Source organism: Lutjanus erythropterus, chromosome 4 (assembly GCF_056507025.1).
Source record: "Lutjanus erythropterus isolate fLutEry1 chromosome 4, fLutEry1.hap2, whole genome shotgun sequence".
Classification (NCBI taxonomy): Eukaryota; Metazoa; Chordata; class Actinopteri; order Lutjaniformes; family Lutjanidae; genus Lutjanus; species Lutjanus erythropterus.
Window position 1 is genome coordinate 17,086,422 of NC_139320.1, and position 24,289 is coordinate 17,110,710.

Below are 24,289 nucleotides of genomic sequence, written 5' to 3' on the forward strand. Positions count from 1 at the left end.
TCCTCTCCTTCCAGCAACTTTCCAACCTTCTTTTAGGTTTACCTTCCCCTCACTCCATTTTGGCCTCACCTCTTTCTCTCTGGTCTCAGCCTGAATCCTTGTCCACCAGAAATTGAATTCATACTTCACTCATTTGCAACAGAACATTTGCAACAAGGAACTTTCATATTCTGTTGATTTTGGAGACCGCTGTGAATAAATGCAGTCCTGTTTCCACCACCATTACCAAAACATGTCATCAGAAATAAGATCATCTAAAGAAAAATCTCCTCCTGCTTCTTTTTAATGGGCAAATCATGTACTACTCAATGTAACTAAAGATGTGAACATATGCTATGCATGCCCTACATCGTTTGATTTTTCTCTCACTGAGGATCTTGTTTGCTTATGTAGGTCATGTAGAGGCATCACTATTAAATTTAAATGGTTTCATAACCAGTTAAAAACTCCTTGTAGTAAGTTTAAGCATGATTAAACTGGTTATGTTTAATCACTTGGTTAAAAATAGGGAAAGATCATGTTATGTCAACAGTGTCTTGAAGAGAGAGACAAGTGGTCACTGTATTAATACTTAACCAACATCACAGTCGTTCAGAAATCTTAACCTAAGGACTTTGTTGTTGCCTAAAATAAAAGGTAAAATCAGTAGAATTTGCCCGAGCTGTTCCTAAATGCATCATAAAGATTGAGAGTTCCATGCAGTACAAGAACATAACACTTCATTTTATGGGAGATAATACTGCCAGCAATCATGTTTTCCTTAAAACATAAGTGGCAAAACAATTAGTAGTACATAAACTTATTTTCTAGAGACAGGATTTCAGCCCGAAAACCAGTCCACTGAACCTCCTCCCTCACTCTTTGATTCAGATTCAGACTCAGACCAACCGTTAAACCAGGTGTGAAATCTGTCTGTGTGGCCGATTTGCTCTCTCAGCTTCACTATAACCTCTCTATCTAAAGTTAACTGGGCTCCAGTTATTCTCCCACTCACGTTCCTTAAGAGTTCAGCTCTTATTCTGCCACCCCCAGTCTCTCAGTGTCTGTGATGCTTTGATTACCAACTGTGAAATACTGTATCATACACGCCTCATCTCATCTGCACGGCCAATTCGCAGTATTAATTTTTCATCCTAATTTAAACAAGGATTAATTAAAATTGGAGTCATTTTTTTCTCCCCACTGTGCGTGGCAGCGGTGTAATCCATTACAGAGTGGCTGCTTCAGCTCCTCTGTGTAACCTGTATTCATGAGCTTTTATCTAAGCAGTGTTTTATTATAACAATAGTGAATAGCGTCTCATGCGGTTATGCAGGCACACCGATGGCAGTCTCAATGGGCCCTCCTATCCTAGACCATCCTCATTTTAACAAAGAGTAATTTTTTCCATTGTACTCTAATACGCAATACACATCTCCACATCTCTCTCATCACCAAGTGGTACCATAATAAAGACGAGCTACATCTCTCTTTCTCCATCTCACACCCACTCTCAAAGCATTACGTAGCCCTATTCAGCTTAATTACAATGCACAAAAGGCGAAGAGCCACGCATTCAACTCTGGTCAACGGAGACCCAAATTCCAATGAGGAAATCATCCTCTAAATATGGAGGAATCATGCTGGAATGGGACAACATCCCGTGTTAATAAAGCGCCCTCCAGCCGAGCACAATGGAGTCATTGATCATCTCATGTCATCGTTAAACCCTGCGTTTCATCTCACAGCTTTAATAAAGGGAAAATGTCAACCGTTTACAGGCCAGAGAAGATGGATCACTTGATATTCTGCCATTGATTATGAGATATGTTTATGAAGAGTCAGACTTCGACTCATAGGTCCCTGTGTGGATACTCTCTGTCCTGCTCTCTCTGACTGAGCTTGTCCCTTTTCCCCCCTCTGCAGTTTCTATCCATATCAATAGCGCAATTCTCTATCATCTCGGTGCCCGTCTGCCATCTTTACTGACATCACGCGTCACTATGGACCGATGACAGTGAACTGTGATTGGACATCATTGTTGCTTTGCCATAATTACAGTTGTGATAGTGCACAGAGAGAAAACTGTGTAATAGTCTCTGGGTAATTACCCCAATTGACTTGATGGTAGCTAATTGGATTGTTTGACATTGTGTGGATGTGTGCATGTGCATTTCTACAGAAGTGTGTGTGTGTGTACATGAGACAATGTGCATGGAAGCAACTGACAATAAACAAATTACCCCAAGAGACTCTATTTGTTGGTACAGCAGGACAAAGGCATATCACCCTTTTAAATCATTTTTCAGCAGTTAATTTTACTTTAGAAATCTATTAAAAATATTTCTAATGACTTTCACTTTGTTCATCATGTCTTAATAATTAATGAGCTGTTGCATTTTATCTGTTTCTCAATTGCTGGGCAGAAAAGTCAATATACTCCATTTACTGATGATCTCTCCTTGCTATCCATTCAAATAAAGCCTAAAACAATTTCAGTGAATGATTTTAGATGTTGTAAATGATTTCAAGAGAAGTTAAGATTTCCATTGTCTTTTTACTCTTTTCTTTTCACTTAAAATTGTTGACACCTCAATGAGGTTTAATCACTCTGATAAAAGAACTTGGGTAAGCCACAAGGTCCATTCAAAAACAAATATTAACATTTGCCAATGTCAAAAATTGCATTGCGTTTTCCAGGCTGCTAATCAAGATCAAGAATATTGAATCAACTCAGGAGATTTGATCACCCTGTGCACATTCTGACCTCAGTGGCTCCAGACCTGGTTGAGCCAGACCTGATTTCAAACACTGCAGCTTCTGCTAGCTTATAAATAGTAAACAAGTTCACACAATCATATTTATCTGATCTCACCATCCCTTATGTACCCTGTCACGCCTTCCCGATCACAGGGTGCTGGCTGGCAGACTGTCACTGAAAATCAAGAGGAAATTAGCAGGCAGCAGTGCATTTCCTACCAAGCTACATATCTTGAGAAACACCATTCTCTGAGAGAGATAAACCTGTAGAAATCTTCAAATCCCATCCACTCTTCATCCTGGGAAAGACACGCTCTCTTCTTTTACTTTGATTTAATAGTATTAAAATAGAAATCAGCTTACCAAGACCTGGTCCAGAGCTCTGCATCATTACACTCACTTCCTGTCTGCTTCAAGTGGGTTTTTGCTTTTCTGCTTGTCCAGAAAATATCATATGAGCTACAATGGTTTTACCTGTCAGTGGATGCAAAGTCCTTGGAGACATTCTTAAGATGACGGGCTGTGTAAATAAAATTGACTTGACCTTCACCCAGCTTTCACTCAACAGAACTACACCTTTCTCTGCTCTATAATGAACAGAGATATGCTGTTCACTCAAGTGACAAAGCAGTTGTCTCCTTTTGGTAAAGATCTTCACGTGGATTTTAATTCAGATATTTTCCTGACAAATAATGGAAAAAGAAAGACAAGTCAGGGGATCTGAAGTAGAGTTCACATGGTGCAAAATTATAATAAAGTATGGCTTGGCTATGTCTACGTCCAACCTTTGTGTGTGTATATACACAAGTTCCCACGCGAGGTCTTTGTGTGTCACTGAACTGATCAAATAAAGCCAAAGCTATCTATAATCTATAAGCCAGGGTCACAGACCAAATGACAGACATAATCTGTAGCAAAGCCCGTCTTAGCAGATGATTTGGGCCTTGGCTCAATACTTTACACATTGTTCCATATTCACAAATCACCTCTTAGCAGACAAGCTTGGTACAGATCAGCAGCCACGTCACATCAGAGGAGGCAAGTAAGCAAGTCACGGCCTCCTCGGCCACAGAAAAGCAACAAGGAGGGTTTAGTTTGTTGATAATACAGTTACAGCAGAGAGGAAAAAAAGTCAAAGTGCAGAAAGAGGAAAATAAGATTAGGAAAAAAATAGGAAAGAGGAGAAGCTGCATGTAAACACAACAATTCAAAGGTTTATTTGGGAACCAACTTAAAAGTCCTAAATTATATAAGGTTGCTGATCCTACACTGTATGAATGGCTGGGAAATATGTTGATACTGTCGTTTACAGACTTTAGATATTGTGATATGGCATAAGTGTTGTCTTTTCCTGGTTTTAAAGGATGTATTACGTTAAAGTGTTCTAGCTCTTCTATTATTTGCCTTTACCCACTTAGTCACTGTATAAACATTACTTATAATCACTCATCAAAAATCTCATTATGTTAATTTTTTGTCAAGGCACCAATAGCCATCCCTAAAGTACTGTTGTAATATTGATAAATATCACCATCACATCAAGGCATTTGGTCAAAAATATTGTGATATTTGATTTGTCCAGTCCTAGCGTATGGATATAGTTCCATTTCTACAAGCAATTAGCAGTTATGAACCCAACTTCTGTTCTGCTGAAAGACCCAACAGCACATCACCATGCTCCATTTTCTCTTCCTGACAGATACTGACAAAATGTCATTGCCCCTCTGCAACTCATAGAGACGCGGCTGGCAAACTGACGGACCAGATTTTCAAGTGACTTTAGTGCCTCAGGTTGTTGAGGTAGTTTAAAGGAAGGAAATAAAATGGAGAAAAAAGGGAGAAAGTCCACACATGGAGGAGGTGGGGTGGATGGACGCTCAAACAAGCACAGGACTTTCACCCAAAAGGCTGTGTTCACTCCCATGAAAAAACAAAACGTTATTAAAAGTTGTAAGTTACATAATGTTACATGTGTCACATGACTTTCGTGTTGCAAGCATGGAATGGCACTTGGAAAAGATTGATTAATTGATTACGAATTGATTACTGAATCAATCCCCAACTATTTTGATGATTAATGAATCAGTCTGAGCCATGATTTAATTAAAAAAAGGCAACATTTTCTGATTCTAGCTTCTTAAATATGAATATTTTCTAGTTTCTTTACTCCTTTATAACAGTAAACTGAATATCTTTGGGTTGTGGGCAAAAAAGGACATTTGGGGAAGTCATCTTGGGGTCATTTTTCATCATTTTCTGGCAGTTTATAGACCAAACAACTGATCGATTAATTGAGAAAAAAAAAACCCTACAGATTAATTGACAGTAATTGTTAGCTGCAGCCCTAAACCAGCTCCACGGGCTAAAGCTGTCATTTTATCTTGCACAAGACAGAAGTTACTGGTCTACCACTGCCTCAATCTGTTAGTTTGTTTAGACACAGCAGCGTTCACACAACCCTACATCAAACAATCTGAACTGTCCCTTTAAAGCTTTATCCATTTCCAAAGTGATTTTACATCAGCTGTATTAGCTGGACACCAACCACTGTGACCTGTCATTATCACTTCATTAGCATCATGTCAGGATCCTGGACGTGCTGGCTCTGTCTTGAAGTATGTACCTTTGACCACTGAACAGTTTATATAATTTGTGTCACAAAGTGTGTCACAATAAAGTCAGAGCCAATGTTTTTCTCCAAGGTTTGGTTTCCTGAACAGAGTGCCTCTGTGCTTCTACCCGCTAACCCGCCACAATCGCTGTCATGTGGGACAAACGTGCACGGACTAACATCCATTATTGTGTTACGCTTATTTAAAGCTCCTCCGATAACCGGGATCTACTTAAAAGGCTTTTTGTAGGATAGTGGACAAATAGGACAGACACACACACACACACATACACACACACACACACACACACACAGTGTGTCAGTGGGGCCTGTGACAATACTACTATCTGGCATTATCAGTTAAGTCTCCAATATCCTCGTGATATTAATGCGTGTAGGAGGGTGGGGTGAAGGATCTTTGTGTGTGTGGGTAGGTACATCCATGCCTTAACGTGTGTGTGTGTGTGTGTGTGTGTGTGTGTGTGTGTGTGTGTGTGTGTGTGTGTGTGTGTGTGTGTGTGTGTGTGAGATGGTGAGTTTGGCCTTTCATATTCTGGCAAAACTATCTGGGGCCGAGTGGATTTGCATATTGAGCACATTACAAACACAAAACAGTGTGCAGCATATTGGACAGTGTTTCCCTCCCCCCACCACCAGTCTCCAGGCTGTCAGAGAGGGCAACCAGATAAGACAGTAGAGGCATGGATTAAGGGTTGAAGGGGCACAGCAGCATATGGTGCCCCCTGATATCTATGCCCCTTATAGTGTTGTTAGACTAACACTGCCTACGTGTTCACCACGAGAAGTAGGTCTCAAAGGATGTACGAAAACGCATTTCATCTTCATCTTTTTTAATTCAGTCATTAAACTAGAGTAGAGTATGCTGTCAACAAGTTTCACTGGCCAAATGGTCATGAAGCTAAGACGTGAAATATAAAGGCTTTAAAAGGGGAGGAAAAACGCTCTGACTTTAGGTCTTAACATATCTAAAAGTTGTTACATCCACTGCTGCAAGAGGTCACAGTAAATTAGGTCCACTTGTGATTTTAACATCTTAGAAAAGGAAGTGAAAGTGAAAGTAAGGAGAAAAATAGGGAGAAAGGTTAAATGAGCTGCTGATCATGCCCCCGAGTCCCTCATCTTACAAAATAATATGCAGTATATGACTGGAATCACATTCATTCATTGCTTTTTTAAGTCCAGAATAATTTTAGAATGTTTATTTATTGTTGAAAGACCAATATGAAGCAATATTAAATAGGCTGAATCCCAATAATATACATAGTTGAAGCCAGTTGTTCCTGGAAAAATCAGAAAAGAAAATGATTGTGCAGTTTTTAACAGTTAAATCTGCTAATCATATCAAAACAAATCAACCAGCAGGATTATTACTATGAAAGCCTAAAACAAAACCTTTGATCCCACATCCAGCCAAATAATGGGACATCACTGTCTAATCCCACAGTGATGGAGGCTCGCTGACTGGTGAAAGGGATGTCCATAAAGGTAAACACAGCCAGTGAAGAACACAATGGACAATACATGGTTAAAGGCCAAATCAGGCGTTAAGGAGAAGTTTGGAGCACTCAAAATTGTGAGAATAACGTTGTCAGCAGCTCTGTTGCTTATGTAAAGTGTTAAAAATTTTTCGTTTTTGAACTACAGGAGCACAGCTGCTGCTCTGATTGAGAACATATGCAAGTGACTGTGTGTGTTTCATCACAGGTCATGGTTGCGAGCAAGTCCGGATTCGACTTGGAGATAATTGCGGGTAAACAGGTCAGTTCTGGTACTCAGCTTTGTGGGTGCAGGTGGGTGTAGGTTTGTAAAACTGGACCCACACAGCTAAAATAACTAGAATGTAATATGACTGGTGTTCTGCCTAATCATTTGTAACCCATACTAGAACTTCTTCACATCAAACTGACCTCACCCTAAATTACTAAACACTCCTCACAAGGCTGCAGCGCAGAGTTCAAGCATATCTATACCAAGCAATCCTATTAGACCCAAAGCACATGCAAACACATCATAACACACACACTGTGAGCTGTTATAAAGATGTTTTGGGCCTCAGGTGTGTGTGTGAGGCGCTCTTGTATGCACACAAATGCGAGAATATATTTGTGTAGACCTGTGCATGTATTACCAACGTATGTCTATTAAATTCATTTGTAAGTGCATCTGAATGTGTGTTTGTGTGCATGTGGGCACATAAACTGTGTGTGTTCCCCAGTTTGTCAAAGCCCCACCTGTGCCCCCTCCTGTTCTATTGGATACAACAGCGACAATGTTAAGGTGAAGTCTGCTGTAACAATGCACAGATGGGATCTCTCCTGCTGGCCTCTCTCTCGCTGTGTGTCTCTGTGTCACTCTCTCTCTCACTGTGTGCCTCAGCGCTCCATTCTTCCTGGCTGTTCACATGCATCAGATTTGACATGCTCATTCGTTGTCTGCAAGGACAGAACAAGCGGGGACCACTTTTCAGTCTCAGCCTCATCCCTGGAAAGTCATTTGTGTGTCTACAGAGTATGTGGGAGGACGCAGAAAAAGCAGCAGAGAGAGAAATTTAGAGTGTGTGAAAGAGAGGCACAGAGGGAAATAGAGACTGAAAAAGAGACACAGTGAAACTGGACAACAGTGATGTACAGGGAAGCAAAGCAGCAGACACAAATACAAGGGTACACAGAGGATGGAGAGAAATGAAGAGGGATGTAGGTCATCATAAAGACAGAAAGTAAAGTTAGACCTGTATTTTGAAAGAATGACACCTGAGAGAGCAGAAGAACAATACTAGTGAGAGAGAATGGCTCTGCGGTGCTGTGCAAAAGAGGGACTTAATAATGAAACTTCAGAGAGCTGCTGTACAACCTTTCCTACGGGGAGCAACTGAGGCTGTTAACACACATTTACTGAAAGCCAAAGTGTACCATACTGAGCTCACCTTCCACTTCTGCAGGGACATCTCATTTTCTTAACCAGACAGTGACACTGTAGTGATTTATACAAGTAACCAACATTAAGAGCAGTGGGATTTGCGAGGTTAGCTTTACACATACAGTTGGCTTTATTGGAAGCTCTGGGGTTTTCATGTCTGGACATTTTACTTTTCAAGTTATATTGTTTATTACAGCTTGGTTTTTAATGACTGTTGTTTCATTATGATAACATGGTACCAGAGGTGCCACATGAGTCAAACCAGACCCACAAATGACTTGGACTTTAACACCAATGGCCCATGCCTTCATCTGGACTTGACCCGTCTGACCTTATAATACTTGATACCTTCCCCCAAACCCAAAGATTAAAAAGTAAAAATGCCCCAACCCCTTTCAATATTCTGGTCCAAACCAGCTGTGCATAACCAGTTTTTTCATCAGCAATACTACATGTTGATTTAGTCACAACTGGTGTTTGATAACATTGACGTCATCTAGTCATCGTCTCGTCTTAGTCATGGGAAAAAAGGTCGTCATAAAACAAACATATTTTGACATGGTTTTCATGAACAAAGTCAGTCACAATCAGGTTCTGATAAACGAGATGAAACATTCACATTGACCGGTCTGACTTTATCCTGAGAGATAAATCAGGAAAAAACCTGAAAGTTAAATCAGGAAATCAGCCTGTAAATGTTGAATATTATTGTTTAAAATGGACAGTTTCAGTAATAATCTCAACTCTGGCTAAACTGTGGGTTTGTTTTCTTCCGTTCTTCACTAAAACTGTTCCACTGGGAACTTAATTATTTAACCCACTGCCGTCCAATTTCTCAGAGCTCTAATTTGATCTTTGGCAGCAATATGTGGCTACATTTCAGATTTGGCTGTGAAACACAACACTGTGTTATTGTTCACATCACGTGTTTACTTCAGTTATGTCTTCATGTGACCAGATCTCAGCAGTTAACTTAGTGAGTGCAATGACCCAAACCACAGATTAATGAAACTGAAAATTACCTTTAGCCTTCCTTTGCCATCCTGCTGCCTTTGGAAATGTGTTTCTTGTTAATAGACTTTGAGAGCAGAGACACTGAACTAGATTAAAAGAGCAAAAGCACAAATAAAACAGCAGTGTTTTACCCCAACAGCCAGTTTATGAATTACCTATGGCTGTGAAAAGCCCTGGGCATATTTAATGCAGGAGAATCTGTCCCCTTTTTCACTTTGTTCTCCTCTGTTCTCTTCTCTTTGCAGGATTCTGCATTTTCACTCCATTAGCAGATGTGAGTGTCAGGACAACAGGCAGAGGGTTTCAAGTTTAGCTGCCGCTCACCCTGACCACATTGTTTTTGAAAGATAAAGGATTCCGCCAAACTAACATGCTGCCGTCAGGGGGATAAAACATGATTAAGGAAACTTGGGCACAAAGGAAACGCCACACATACAGCTGTAAGAAGCTTGCACATGCTGACTAGTTCTCCATCTTTTTTGAACGCACGTCACGTCTGAGGCCTCTGACCCTCAGAAGCTTTTAAAAACTCAAAGGAGAGAAGTTGTTTCTGCAGGTGCTCTCAGCCAGGCACCTAACATTAGAGGTAACCATTACAGAGGAGCAGACAACCCATTGTGTGCAACAGAGAGCAATTTCCAAAATTACATTCCTCTAGCATATGAAATTATCCGCAGTGTATTTTTAGAGTCTGCACAATTATCTGGTCAAGACAACTCAATGGACCACCATGCACTCAAAGCAGGTCACAGGATCTGCATTATCTCACAGGGTGACACCAGCCACATTCAGCCGCCGGGTTCATCAAGTGCTGTGAGGTCATTTAGCTGTTGTGCAGATCAATTAACAATCAATTTCAAATTAGTGATACAAGGCCACAGTACTCTAGGGAGTACAGATGAAAATACCTATATATAGTCCTTGCTTCAGGACTCACTCATGTCAGGAAACTCTGACCTAAAACCACCCACAGCTGAATCTGCATCCTTCCTCTGGGCCTGCTGTAAACGCAGCTCCCACTGCAACATCTCATGTAGCTGTCTGTCATCATATCCTGGGAATAGACTGTTTGCCTCCTCTGCAGAAACAGTGTGATATTTGTTTTTCTATTGTGCTGTGGAATCTGTTCAGATGAGAAATGTAACAACCGTTGTTTTGAATGAATGGCCGCCATCATCATCATCACATCCAAGTCCGATGAAATGAGCCTGGTGGATGTCAACAGATATAAATAACTTGCTTTAATTAGGATTTATTTATTTATGCTTACGTCAGTCCATCAAATTACTACAATAATGTACACTCAGTGTGCTATCATTTAATTCCATAAATTTAGAAATGTATATACTAGATTTCTTTAGCTGATCAATCAAATTCCTTTGTTCACAGAAATAGCTCTACTGGGAACAAAAATGACTTAATCCATTCATGTGAAATTCATCTAATTCACTATAGTTTTCAGCGCCCGACCAATTCTGGATGGATTTAATAACAATAATAAATTTAATAACAATATTGGGGAGTAAAGAAATGGGAGTAAAACAATTATGATATCGATATATCAGCTAACACTGCAATGATCCCTCTGCTTATCATACACTTGTGTAATATGTAACCGGGGCAGGATATTTTACAGTGTGTGTGTGTGTGTGCGTGTGTGTGTGTGTGTGTGTGTGTGTGTGTGTGTGTGTGTGTGTGTGTGTGCACTTATACCTTATACCTATACCGATAGCTGTGATATTGGCCAATATCAGTAAAAATATCTGCTGACCAATATATCTGTCTTGCTCTAATAGTTTTACTTATATGATGCTTTGAAAACACAATGTTGAACTTTTTTGCCTATCAGTGGTTGAAAGGTTTTTATACACTATCATCCCAAATTAGTAATTCACACACTCAGATTACTCAATTTGTTTCCTAGAACAGATTATCCATGCCCTGCGATTATGAAATCATGTTTTTTGGTTACTTAAGGTCTTTGCTTTTAGTTTGCTTGTGTATTATCATATGTTTTGCTTGAGGAAGAGCAAAGACCATAAATAACCCAAGAACACAATTTCATACTTTCAGGGAATATATTATCAATCCTAGGAAACAATTTGCATGATTTGAGTGCATGACTTACTAATTTGGGGTAATAATATATCAAAACCACTTAGTCACTGGTACTGTCCAGGGTCTGGACAATTTAGCTGTACACAGTATTTTCTTTTTTTTAAAAAAAAAAAAAAAAGGAATAGATGGACAAAATGCACATCCTTTCATCTTAGAATTAAGCTCACAGGAGAGCTTTAATCTGCCTAATGAACCTAAAGACAAAGTGGCCTAGAGATTTGTGATTGGTTGATCAAACTGATGAGGTCATTACAGTAGAGGGGAAACCTTGATCCTTTGGGATCCGCTGTAATTTATTTGCCTGGGGAATATGAGGGCCCAGACACACACACACACACACACACACAGCCTGTTAAAACACACTTGTGGGAATAATGCGCACAGGAGCATTTCCTTTGCCATTGATCTAAGCTCATAAAGGCTTACAATGATAAACACTGCAACTATTCTCGGTAATACCAGAGATCAACTTAACGACCCCCTGGTAGACTGATTGAGAGCCACAATATATCACAAACACAAGCAAATGAGCACTGTTGGGGGGTTTTGTAAAATATAAGTCAATTAACATTGATTATTGCAAACATGAAAGTTTGAGCACTCGCACAAAAAAGAGAAAATCCCTTATTTTATCAGGTTTGTGAGGATAAATAAACATGCAAAGTGTAGCCTAAAATCTGTTGGTTACGTGGTTTAGAGATGGATTACTGTTTGAAAACAAATTTAAAATAGTATTTTTTGTATTGTGAATTTAATATGGCACAGGATCAGCAAAAAACAAATATTCTGTTTGAGCAGTCTGTGGAAATCCCCGTCTGACTGCAGTAGAGGATGCTGACTTACACTCATGACTTTGCTCTTATTCATTCGATTAAAGGAACTTTTTTTTTTCTTGTTGTTCATGCTGAGTTTTTGGAACAAAACTAAACTAAACTTAACTTATAAGTTAGGGAACTGGTAAAAACAATCATATTGTGAATATTTTGACAGATGTTGCGATTGCCTCCACTGTTACTGTTCTACAAACTTTCTTTAAGGGTTTTATAGGGATAGTTCTTATTCTCTGACGTATCAGTTTAAGTCTGCACTACATTTTCACTGCTTCACCTTTTCTGATGGAAAACCAGTGTTGTATAAGCCAAATATCACCTTCCCCAATCAGCAATTTTACCTAACAGAACACAGGAGTTGCTGCACTGCCTCATTCAGTGTGACTTTAAAAGGATAATCAGTCACACAATAACTAACAAAACAAGGCGGTGATAGACATGCTACTTCTGTGTTCTGCAACGTAATATTACTGATTTCTCCTTTCCAGTTTGGTTGGTTTGGAGAGAATGATATTTTACTTATAAAATGGTGGTTTCCCATCCGAAAAGTTTGTCTGACAGCAAAGTGTTGAAAATATTCTAAATTTAGCACACACTTAAACTGACATTGATTTTTTTTTTTTTAAGTGGCTAAAATACCTTTTGTTGGAGACCCTGTCCACAGCAGTTCATTGCTTAGCTTCAGTGACTTCTGTAATATTTCAATTAATTGTGCAGCCCTATTGTAACTAGAAAAATTGCATTTCCTGGCGGAAATGCAGTGGGAATGCTTAATGCTGAAAAGAATTTGAAAAAAGTTGCTGAAAACGCCATAACTGTAGCACAAAGTATGCAGAAATTGTGCAATTGAGCAATTGTCTGAAAGTGCCGAAAGAGCTGAGCAGAATGATGGTTGAATGGTTTCTGTAGCACAAAGTATGCAGAAGCAGTACAAGTTCAAAGTCGAGTACTGTAAAAAGTTGAAGACTGTAAAAAGAATAAAAGTTACAAAAGTTGAAGACTAATAGGCTAAATGTGCCGAAAGAGCCAAGCAGAATGATGTTTGAATAGTTTCTGTAGCACAAAATATGCAGAAGTGGTGCAATTTCAAAGTTGAGTAGGTTTTGAAAATTTCTCCCATAGACTTACATTGTAAAACTTAAAAAAAGTTTTACAGTGCAAAAACTATAAAAGTGAAAAAGCCAAAAAGTAATAGCAGCAATGTCCTAAAACGGCTGAACAGTATCTGTAGCACCAAGTATTTCAGTTTAAGTAGTAGTTTTTTAATAGCAGTAGTAATAATAGTTTTACAGTGTACTAGTAGTAGCAGTAGTAGTAGTAGTAAGTAGAAGCAGAAGTAGTTGTAGTAGTAGCAAAAGTAGTAGTAGTATTAGTAGAAGCAGGTTTGAAGAGTTCCATTGTAAAAATTGGTTAAAAAAAACAACTACTACACTTTAAAACTAATAATAGTTTTACAGTGTAGTAGTAATAGTACTAGTAGTAGTAGTAGAAGTAGTAGTAGCAGCAGAAGTAGTAGTAGTAGCAGAAGTAGCAGAAATAGTAGTACTAGTAGCAGAAGTAGCAGTAGCAAAAGTCGTAGTAGTAGTAGTAGTAGCAGAAGTCGTAGTACTAGTAGTACCAAAAGTAGTAGTAGTAGTAGAAGCAGAAGTAGTAGTAGGAGAAGTAGTAGAAGTAGTAGCAAAAGTAGTAGTAGCAGAAGTAGTAGTAGTAGTAGCAAAAGTAGTAGTAGTAGTAGTAGAAGTAGTAGTAGTAGCAGAAGTAGTAGTAGTAGTAGCAGTACTAGTAGTACTAGCAGAAGTAGTAGTAGTAGTAGCAGAAGTAGTAGTAGTAATAGTAGCAAAAGTAGTAGTAGTAATAGCAAAGGTAGTATTAATAGTAGCAGAAGTAGTAGTAGCAGAAGTAGTAGTAGTAGCAGAAGTAGTAGTAGTAGTAGTAGCAAAAGTAGTAGTAGTAGTAGTAGAAGTAGTAGTAATAGTAGTAGTAGTAGCAGAAGTAGTAGTAGTAGTAGCAAAAGCAGTATTATTAGTTGCAAAAGTAGTAGTAGTAGCAGAAGAAGCAGGTTTGAAGATTTTCCCCATAGAGTTCCATTGTAAAAATTGGTTAAAAAAAGTTTAATAGTGTAAAAACTATAAAAGTGAGAAAGCTCAAAAGTAATACCAGCAATGTCCTAAAAAAGCTGAACAGTATAATAGTTGAATGGTTTAAATAGCATAAAGTATGAAGGAGTTGAAACATGTTAAAAAAGGTACGGAAGTAGAATAATAATAATAATAAAGAATAGAAGAACAATAGTGGGAATGCCTTAAGCATTCCCACTAACTAGCTTCCCTCATCTTATTATTTGTTTAAAAAAGAAAAAAAAATCTCTAAGACACTCAACAAAACTATGGCCACCTTGATGTTATCTGCCTGTACCAAATCTCGCCTCAGTTACTGACATGATGGGAGCGTCCTGTCAGCAAAGGTCCTGTCAAACCTCCAGAGCCAGCAAAGCAAAACTGCTCATTTCAAGGAGAGGATCTTCAGGGTGCCACGACATGAGGAAGACATCCGCTTAAATATGTATAAGCCCAGGGCTCTTCACACACACACACACACACACACACACACACACACACACACACACACACACACACACACACACACACACACACACACTCGAAAGGAAAATCAAGTTAAAAGGTGGCCTCATCCGAATAGTACAATCTGTCACAGTATGTTACAGACCTAGATACTGTTGTATACACTTAAAGCACGCAGATTCTCTTATGTTTGGATTTTGTTTTACTTTTGAATGTGTTATCTTCTGCACCAAACATACAAAGCACTGTTGCAGGACCATAGCAATGCATATTCTGTCCTTATGCTATAAAGTGGAGGTGTCTTAACCAATGTCAGCGCTCATATTATCACATCACTAACAATCACAATGCATCCACAGAGGAGTCATCTTGCTGGTCAGGGCAAAGGTGCTGTGGCTCGACCATGCTGAGATCAAACTGGTTACTGCATTGCTGCAACGCAGATTTTCATTGCAACTCTGATTCACTGATGAAAATGCTTCATTCCCGCATTTCCTCTGCACAGAATGATAAAGCAGTGACAGTCGATCATCTAAAATGAATGAACTTGCAGCGGAAAGCAAAGCATTTGCTACTTTAAGTGTTATAGATGACAAACCTGAGTGGAAAACAAGTTTGACAAGTGCACTGCCTGTCTCCACATGAGCTTCTGTTTTGATAAGTGACACCCTACTACCACAGCACCCTTTTCAATCATCTAACCCAAATGCAGTTAAAAACATAACTGATCACATTTCTGCATCAACATCACCCTGCTCCCTACATGCACATAATTCACTCATGATTCCCTGATTTGCCACTCTGATTAAAGGTACAACCAACCCCAAAACCTCAAAGCCCCAAACCCCCCAAAACTCTGTGAAGTGACCACATCAGATGTTTGCCCCAGATGCTTGGCCAACTGCCACGCAGCAGAGCAGCCTGTGGACTCTTTGGGGCCTACTTTAATGTGTGCTTAAGAGACCGTGGGACCGGGCGAATGCTGTGCTCACTCTCCTCCAAATATCTGCCCATCATTTATTCATTCACACTCCCAGGATGGCCGCTGCCGCCATCATCTGAGGACCCCGTCGTCTGAAGTTCTCGCTGCCTCTGTCGCTCAAACATACACACGCATATGCGCACATGCACATGCACTTTGCAAGCGGTCCCAGAGGTCTTTTAATTTTTTGAGAGGCTATTTTTAGTGAGAAAAATAATCGAGGTGGAAAGTTCCATCTGTCCAACACTCTTGTTCCAGCTGCTCCTTTTTAGCAGCAGGCGGAAAGAGAGAGAGAAAAAAACACTACTTATCAGATAAAAATGACACAGACGGGATTTTTTATCATATGCATTCTGCATTAGCAAGACTTTCAGATTGAGAGGAATGCTCTCTGTTAGATGCTAGGTGCACTGTTTAAAAAAAACTGCAAGATCACCTGTGGTTACAAAACCTGAGAGAATGTTTAAATGACCTGCTGAGCTGTGCAGCTCTCTCCACCACTTAAACATTTTTTTTTATCTTTTCAAAGCTCTTGTTACTCTGCTCTCTCATCCTGTATTATTTTTGACTACCTGCAAATGTTGAAATAAAAATTAACAAAACAAAACAAAGCAGCTTTGAAGAGGTAACAGAAATGTACCAGTAAACATGGTTTTAGTGATTTGCAGATTGTGGAACCTGTTATACACTAGAATATTGGTTTTATGGCTGCAACTAGCAATTAAGTCATATTTTCTAGATTAGTTATTTGATAAAAAAGTTGGAAAATGGTGAAAATTGTCAGTCAGTGTTTCCTAAATTCAAAAATGACCCAAAGATATTTGCTTAACTGTCACAGAGGACTAAAGAAACCAGGAGAATAAATCACATGCTGGAATCAGTGAATTTCTTTTCTTACAAAAAAATCAAACCAATTAATGGATTATGAAATACCTGATGATTAATTGACAACTAATTGATAAATCATTGAAACATTTCCACCAATGTTCAGCCCAGTTTTTACCTTGACAGCTGGATGTCACCAAAACCTCTTTACTGCTACTGCGAATGGCATGAATCATGTTTGAATGACGAATTCAGTGCAATGAAATCATCAAACTGAGCAAAGAGACCATATACACAACAAACAACAAACAGACCAGGCTTGCTTTGTAATTTCATTTGAGCAGAGCCTTAACAAGCTCACAGTGGAAGTGGAGAGGAGAACTGGTCTAAGTTGAGCTTTGATGCAGACATGAATGCCCTGAATGTCAATGAGCTCAATAAACACTCCATGTTGTCTTTTTTTGTTATGCTCGAGTGCTTCTCGTCCTCACTGGACTCTTTATTTCAAACATACAGGACAGTAGGATGGAAGCCTGGAGGCTAATCCGAACATTTCACTGCATGCAAATCTGAAATGTTCTATAAGACCTATTATACCGACAACCAAAACAAACAACAACAGATGAAAAGTTCAGAGTCACCACCTCCACTTGAATTTAATTTGTTGAATTGATTGGACCTCCGGATCGGTCCCTGCAACACCCTTGAGGGTTGTTCTGGGTGAATCATTAAATCGGGGCACCGCGGACAGAGCAACTCTGTGTTGGTATCGCCAGGGGGGTTCATTGTGACAACAGCTGAACCAATCAGTTTATTAGCATAGAGCCTCCACTGTTTATTCTTCTAAGCTCTACAAACTTTCATCAAAGCCTTTAAAGGGATAGTACACATTTTTTGATGGATTAATTTATGTGAATGCTACATTTAAGAATATTTTCACTGCTTTACTTTGCCAACAGAGAGCCTTTTCTGATGTAAATTCACTGTTATATAAACCAAATATCACTCTCTCTAAACCAACAAAACTCCACAGGCAAAGTCAGTAATTTTACCTTGCAGAGCAAGGGAGTTGTTTCTTTACTTCTGCCTTGTTCTGTTCATTTGTTTGTGTTTTACTGTATCATTTTTGACATTTTAAAAGTATAGTTCGAATTCACAGACAATAACACAATAACACAAAAACTAAAAGAAAGCCATAGACAAGCCACTCTCTTGTTCAGTGAGATTAAATGACTGATTTTGCCTATGGAGTTTGGTTGGTTTGGAAAGAGTGGTATTTGGCTTATATAACGGTAGTTTCCCACCAGAAATGGCTGTCTGATGACAAAGTGGTGAAAATATTGTAAATATAGCATACACCTAAACTGTTTTTTTTAGGTGGGCATTTTTTTTAAGTAACCAAAAAACATTTTTTCAGTGGTATTCCTCTCGGCCTCTCCTAACTGGGGGGCGTCCCGACTGCCATCTACTGTAGGTAATACACTGACTATCAATAAATAACTCATACAACTCCACATCAAATCATCCAAACTGTTCTTTTAAGCACTACAAATCTGAACAGCCAAACTTTTCTTGACTCTGTAGTTACAAGATGACAATTTCTAATTGAGAAGAAAACATACAATATTTATGTGTGACTGGGGAGGGTTGATGGCTGAAGGAGGACATGACTTGTCCTCTAACTAATGCTGAAAGTATGAAGGGCCCGGTCATGAACCTGTCTAAGTCACTTATGAATTTTACTTCCTCCTGTCATCTTTTGCTCACAGTTCTCTGCTTTTCAAAACTTTCCTCTTTTTACTTCTTTTTAACTGTTTAGTGTTCGTCCACAGCTACAGGCACATACTGGGTGGCATGTATACCGCATTCAAGCCAAAGACACTTTTTGTGAGTTTTTGCTACAAGACAGACAAAAGTGAAACCATTCCAGGCTCATTGTGTAATAACTCAAAACAAACTGGTGTCCACTAACATAATGAACTGATCAGATCAATCTAGTGACAATGTCTGACATGCAAAAAGTGGAGGTCAGTACACACAGCCAAAACAAGCAACCACAATCAATAGTGACTTTGCTGCATCAGAATGTATTTATAGAAACACTGGCAGCTCCCCACCAAGACGCAAGAGGAGAGAGGAAAAACTGTCCAGCGACTGCAGCTTCTTTCTGAACAAGTGAGCTAGTTAATAGAGCTACTGAGCTCTCACACGCTGAGCAGTTTGTCCTTTCTGTAAAGTCATTTGTAGACTCGAACCTTTGCTCGTTACAGTGGCTGAGGTTTTTCAAATTGAATGGACATGTGAATCACTTGGGGAGAAAAGGAACGGCCGCAAGCCACAATTTTGTTCCAAACCATTTTAACAGACAAAGAGTCAGACTGATCAAATCAAATATACTGTGTCTATGTGTATGTGTGTGTGTGTGTGTGTGTGTGTGTGTGTGTGTGTGTGAGTGTGTGTGTGTGCGTGCGTTTGTGTGTGTGCGTGTGTGTGTAACCCTGAGTTAAGCTGACAAGACACCATCCACTCACTGCAGAGGTATACAGCTAAATAAGTGAGCGGCGGCCTGAAACACCTGGGCAATCAGGACTAAATTCAATCTCACACAATTGTTCTGTCCAAATTGACATGTCAGGACGGCGAGTGAGTGTGTGTGTGGGTGTGGGTGTGTGTGTGTGCCTGCATGGTTCAGTGGAAATGCTTTTTGTGTCCCAACATGAGGCTCTAAGGTTGGGTGGCATTTTCAAGCACCTCCCTACTCTGCTTTTCCTATTTTTTCTGATAAAGATTTGAAATGAAGGTTGAATATCCTTTTTGACAACATTTTTATCTGACAACTATTTGAACGTGTTCTCATCATAATGTTTTTTATTACAGCTCTTTATTCATTAGCCTACATCATATTTGCATGAACACATTTGCAAATGATGCTCATTTATTAATGGGTACCATTAATCATTTCTCTTTAATGGTATTTTTTTTCTTGTAAGCGCTAAGTTTTATTCCCTAAATACTCTCTCTGAACTACTGCTAACCTCTTAATGCATTTTTAATGACTTATTTAACAAATATCACAGACAAATTTTTAATTCTTCAAATTTAATATTTCATGGATATTATATTATACAACAAAAAGCCAACATAAAGTATGACAAACTCACTAAACTTTCACTCCCAGTTGCTAGGGGAGATCAGGGGTGTTTGCAAAACACAGCAAGTGTAACAGATTCAGCTCCTCCAATCAGAAACGAGATAAAGTAAGAACACTTTGTCTGCACATAGGATCACAGAAGGATTCTCTCAACAAAAACACTGATTTTCAGGTATTAAATTTACCTTTTGGTTTTACAGTATTTTTCCTCTGCTTTTTAAAGTTTAGATGACTGTGAATTTAAACTTCAATAAATTTTATGTATAGGTTAATGTTAACCATCACTATGAACAATGTACTGTAATATAGATGTTGCCAGCTGGCATATGAGGGTGGGGGGCAGTTGTAACTTTGTGTTTCAACTGCCTCCGAGCTAGATGACCCAATGTAAGCACCTTATTTCTTTGCATTGACATACTTTTCTGTTAGAAAATGAACATATTTCACTAAATCTAAATCTGACATTACATTTATCTCAATTCAAAAAATTTAAATCTACTTACCACCAGAATAATTACTTAGTCTTCTGTAAAAATAGAAATGAACATTTGCTTTGAATTTATATGATGCCTGACACCTAAAAGAATTTGAACCATATTAAAAAACATCTTAAGTAAAAGTATTAGATACTACAGCAGTAATGTGATTATTTTGAAGTGTGCTTTTAGCTGAGATTGTGGGTTAATGTGACTTTTGTTTTTTGTGTTTTTGTTTTTTCTTTAGTGGGGCCAGCGTAACATTGTGTCTACTTGCATTAAATTTAACATCTTGTCTTGTCCTTATTACCAAAACATATAGATTTAATTATTATGAGTGCATACATGTCTCTTACAACAAAATATTAGTGGTGATTTCCAAGTGGCATGTGAGTTATGAAGGAAAATGTCACAGAAAGATTGCCACCGGTCTATCTTATTTTGTTGGACTATTTATAATACAAACTGGGATAAGAAAGATAACGTGAACAAACTTGACATTTAGTGGCAACCACATTGTATAATTTCCCACAAGACAATTATAGAAATATAGTGATTTTCCTGTGAGGTTGCTTGCTGTCCTGTGCTGCCTGGTCACCATTCTTGTCGCTGATCGGGCGGGTACCAGCACAGCCCTCCACCGTCTGCTCCGTTTCTATTTCAAAACACACTTTCCTACTACTGACTGAGCCACATTTTACTGTGTTGTGTATCAGTGGTTGTTGTGCGTTGTTAAAAGCAGTAATTCTAGATCTCGTGTTGTGTAAGACGCGCAAAAGCGATATGAGGCACGGCAGAGCGCATTATGGATAAGATGTGCACAATCAAAAGTGCTTTTGGGAGAGAGAGAGAGATGACATGGCGACTACTGGGGAAGTCATCCTAAATCGGTGCTTTAGTTTTTGTGGAAATGCCGGGGATTTGTCAGCCTGATCCAAACACACCGTATTAAGGAGGGAGGGGGGGATCAAATGGCTGTGGCACACGCTCTTGGAGAGGAGAGGTTGAGCCAGTGGCACAATTTAATTCCAGCTACATCTGTTTTTGCAGCGCTGATGCAGATGTATTGTAATAATGACTCATACACGTGATGGAAAAGCTGTAAGCCTTTTGAAATATGTTCCCTCTAACCTATAAATATTATTATAATGATTATGTGATTGTCAGTGCGCAAGGTGCATTGCGCTGAAGTTGGGGATAGGTGCACAAGTTTGTGTAAGTGTCATACAACTTACCCTCCATGCAGAAAATGACCATCCAGGCTATCCAGAGATCCGAGTTATGAAACTTCACCATGGTTCCTAACTGTTCAGTGACTGCTCTCAGTTTTAGCCCAGCGCTTCCCTCCTTCTTTATGAAATCTCAGCTCCGCTCACAGTTTCCCCGAAGAAAAGTAACTGTTCCTTCTAGCGGCATGAGACATGAAAGCAGTCCGGGCTTTTTACGCAGCGCACACCAGCGACATTCCCACAATACAGCGTGAAATATTCAAATGTGTGGAAAAAATAGCATTTCTATCCCACGGGCACTCGTCTCTCCTTCGGGCGCTCTTTACTCCTCCTTTCCTCCCGATCTTTGGTAACTGCCGGTCACTCCAAGACAATTTTCTTTCCTAGACTTCTCCAGACAATTTACGCACGCTTAGAATAACTCAGTATCCACCTGCTGGTGAACCAAACTATGCCCGCTGTCGCTGAAAGTGACTCATAAACTGATGAGATACTGGCACGTCTCCCGTCCGCTTGGTGAGTCTCTCCAACGCGTCTTGTTGCGCTCCATGGTTTCTCGTCTGTTCTGCTGCAGCTGAGCGGACCTGCGAGCGAGCATGGGAAACAATATGACTTCCGGGTGATATTTTTCAAAATAAACGCACACGGAGCTTGGCTATGGCCTTTAAGTATCACACATCTGTGGTGAGACCGTGGAAAAAAGTGGTGAGGGTGAAGACAGCAAATACATTTGTCAACACCCTTCTCAATCTACTGTTGCACGCGGCACTCTGCTTCTGTTACATTCAAACCTGTCCCTCCTAAACAATGGCAGGTAGGAACTAATGTGGGCAAGGGGACATGGAAAAGCAATTTAAAAGTTACACATGAAAATATGTGAATATGTGAATAATAATAATAATAATAAATATGTGAATAAAACAACAGTGCGATCAATGGAATAATTATTGTAATTAAAAGTACTGAAAGTATTCCTAGTGAGAAATGGTCTTACACACACAGACACACACACACACACACACACACACACTCACACACAGTGTGTATTACCAACTATAATAATTAAGGTTCCCTTACATACAGGTCAAACAGAGTGAGGGTGCTTCTGTTGTGCATGTTGGTTCGCTGGAAATGGACGTTAATTAGTATCATTAGTCACACCTGTGTACCCCACTATTTCATTCCAATATGGATGCCGTGAAAAACACAAATTAGAATAGTAATTTTAGTAATTAAAATGTGTCAGGAAAAAAAAACAGAGCATCAAATTAATGAAAAGAAATCATGTTTTTTTTTTGTTTTTTTTTTTTTGTTTTTTTTACATGAAATAAAGGAATGTTGAACTTTCGAACAATTAGTTCCGCTTTAAATGCGAGTCCCATCCACTCAAACGCTGCAAACCTCCATTTTTACTCCACTTGACCCCACAGTAGACATACAGACAGTATCCGCTTCAGTGAGCTAAAACAAGGAAACAGCCCTGGAATAAATGGGAGCGCGAGAAACTCACCTGAACTCAACCGGTTTTATTTTCTAGGTAAAATCCTCCCGGGTTCCTCTTGTAGTCTGGGTGTGTGTGCGCGGCTTGACGGCGTTTAGCGGTGGAGGATTGAGATGAGCTCGAGCCCGGCTGTTGCCAGGAGACCGCTGACGCCAATCGCGAGAGAGAGGGACGCTCGTGCCCTCCTGCGGTGCGACTACAGAACGACCGACAGAATAGAACAGAATAGAACAGAATAGAAGGGAATATAACAAAATAGAGTTGTTATTATCATAGAATGTATTATTGTCATTCTTGTGATGGCATTGAAATTTTACTGATAACTTGATTCGACTGGATAACATTTTGAGTATTTATACTGTATATATTATTTCTGTTTAATTTACATTTTTAGTTTATGAACTATTGCTGTTTTGTCATTGTTATTTGTTTCCCTTGTTATTTGTTTGTTTGTCTTTAAAATTGTGTTTTGGCAACATGCCAACATGTTCGTGCAGCAAAAGCTGTAAGACGAAAACCAACCTGTCAATTATGGTGAGTATTCGTCCTACTGTTTTTGCTGCACGAACGATTTTAGAAAGATAAAAAGAGTAATCAGTAGAAAAACAACATGGGTCTGCAGTGAGCGATGGTGCTTGGACCCCTAATCAAAAATCAATAATATGATATAATAAAAGTACAAGGCTACATATTTCTGCTGTGTGAATAATATTTTCATGCTCTGCCATAATGATGCTAGAAATCATCAGCCTCTTTGATTGTTGTTGGTATAACAGGCCCTTCTTTCTGAGTCATTTTCATAATTTGTAATGTAAATATCAGTGCACAGTGAGTTCTTCACTCAGTCTGTCACACATCAGAGGAAACACACACACATCACAGACTGCAGATAAACTGCATAAACAAAGTGTGTGAAATGCATCAAAATGCAGAATTTCTTCTTCTGAAAATGTTATTCTTATGAATCAAAGATGTGTGCATGTAAAACAGTAATGTGAGGGGTATTGTGGCTGCATAAAAGATAAATAATTAATTCAAGATTTTTAACCTTAATCCTACCAACTAGTGGTACCCATAGACCCCAGAGGTATACTTTTTGTACATCTTTTATGCCTTTAATTTACAGGACAGCTCAAGTGTCTTTTTGAAAGAGACAGACACATGCAGCAGGCACAGATTTCCTCATGTGCTCTGTCTATTTTTTTGTTTTTACAAAATGTGCAAATTGATGGTAACTAAAATAATCTGTTTTTTTTTTATCTGTCAGGTTTTTCTTCAGATGACATTAATGACA

General features: G+C 39.1%; 1 protein-coding gene across 1 annotated transcript in view; it reads right to left on the reverse strand.

The window, feature by feature from the left end:
- Positions 1–22,075, reverse strand: part of igsf11 (immunoglobulin superfamily member 11) — a 130,483-nt gene extending 108,408 nt beyond the window's left edge. Inside the window, exon 1 of the mRNA XM_084717116.1 lies at positions 21,501–22,075. Coding sequence (XP_084573242.1) covers positions 21,501–21,561 — 61 coding nt within the window. The 5' untranslated portion in view covers positions 21,562–22,075. The remainder of the gene's footprint in view (positions 1–21,500) is intronic.
- Positions 22,076–24,289: the final 2,214 nt, after the last annotated feature.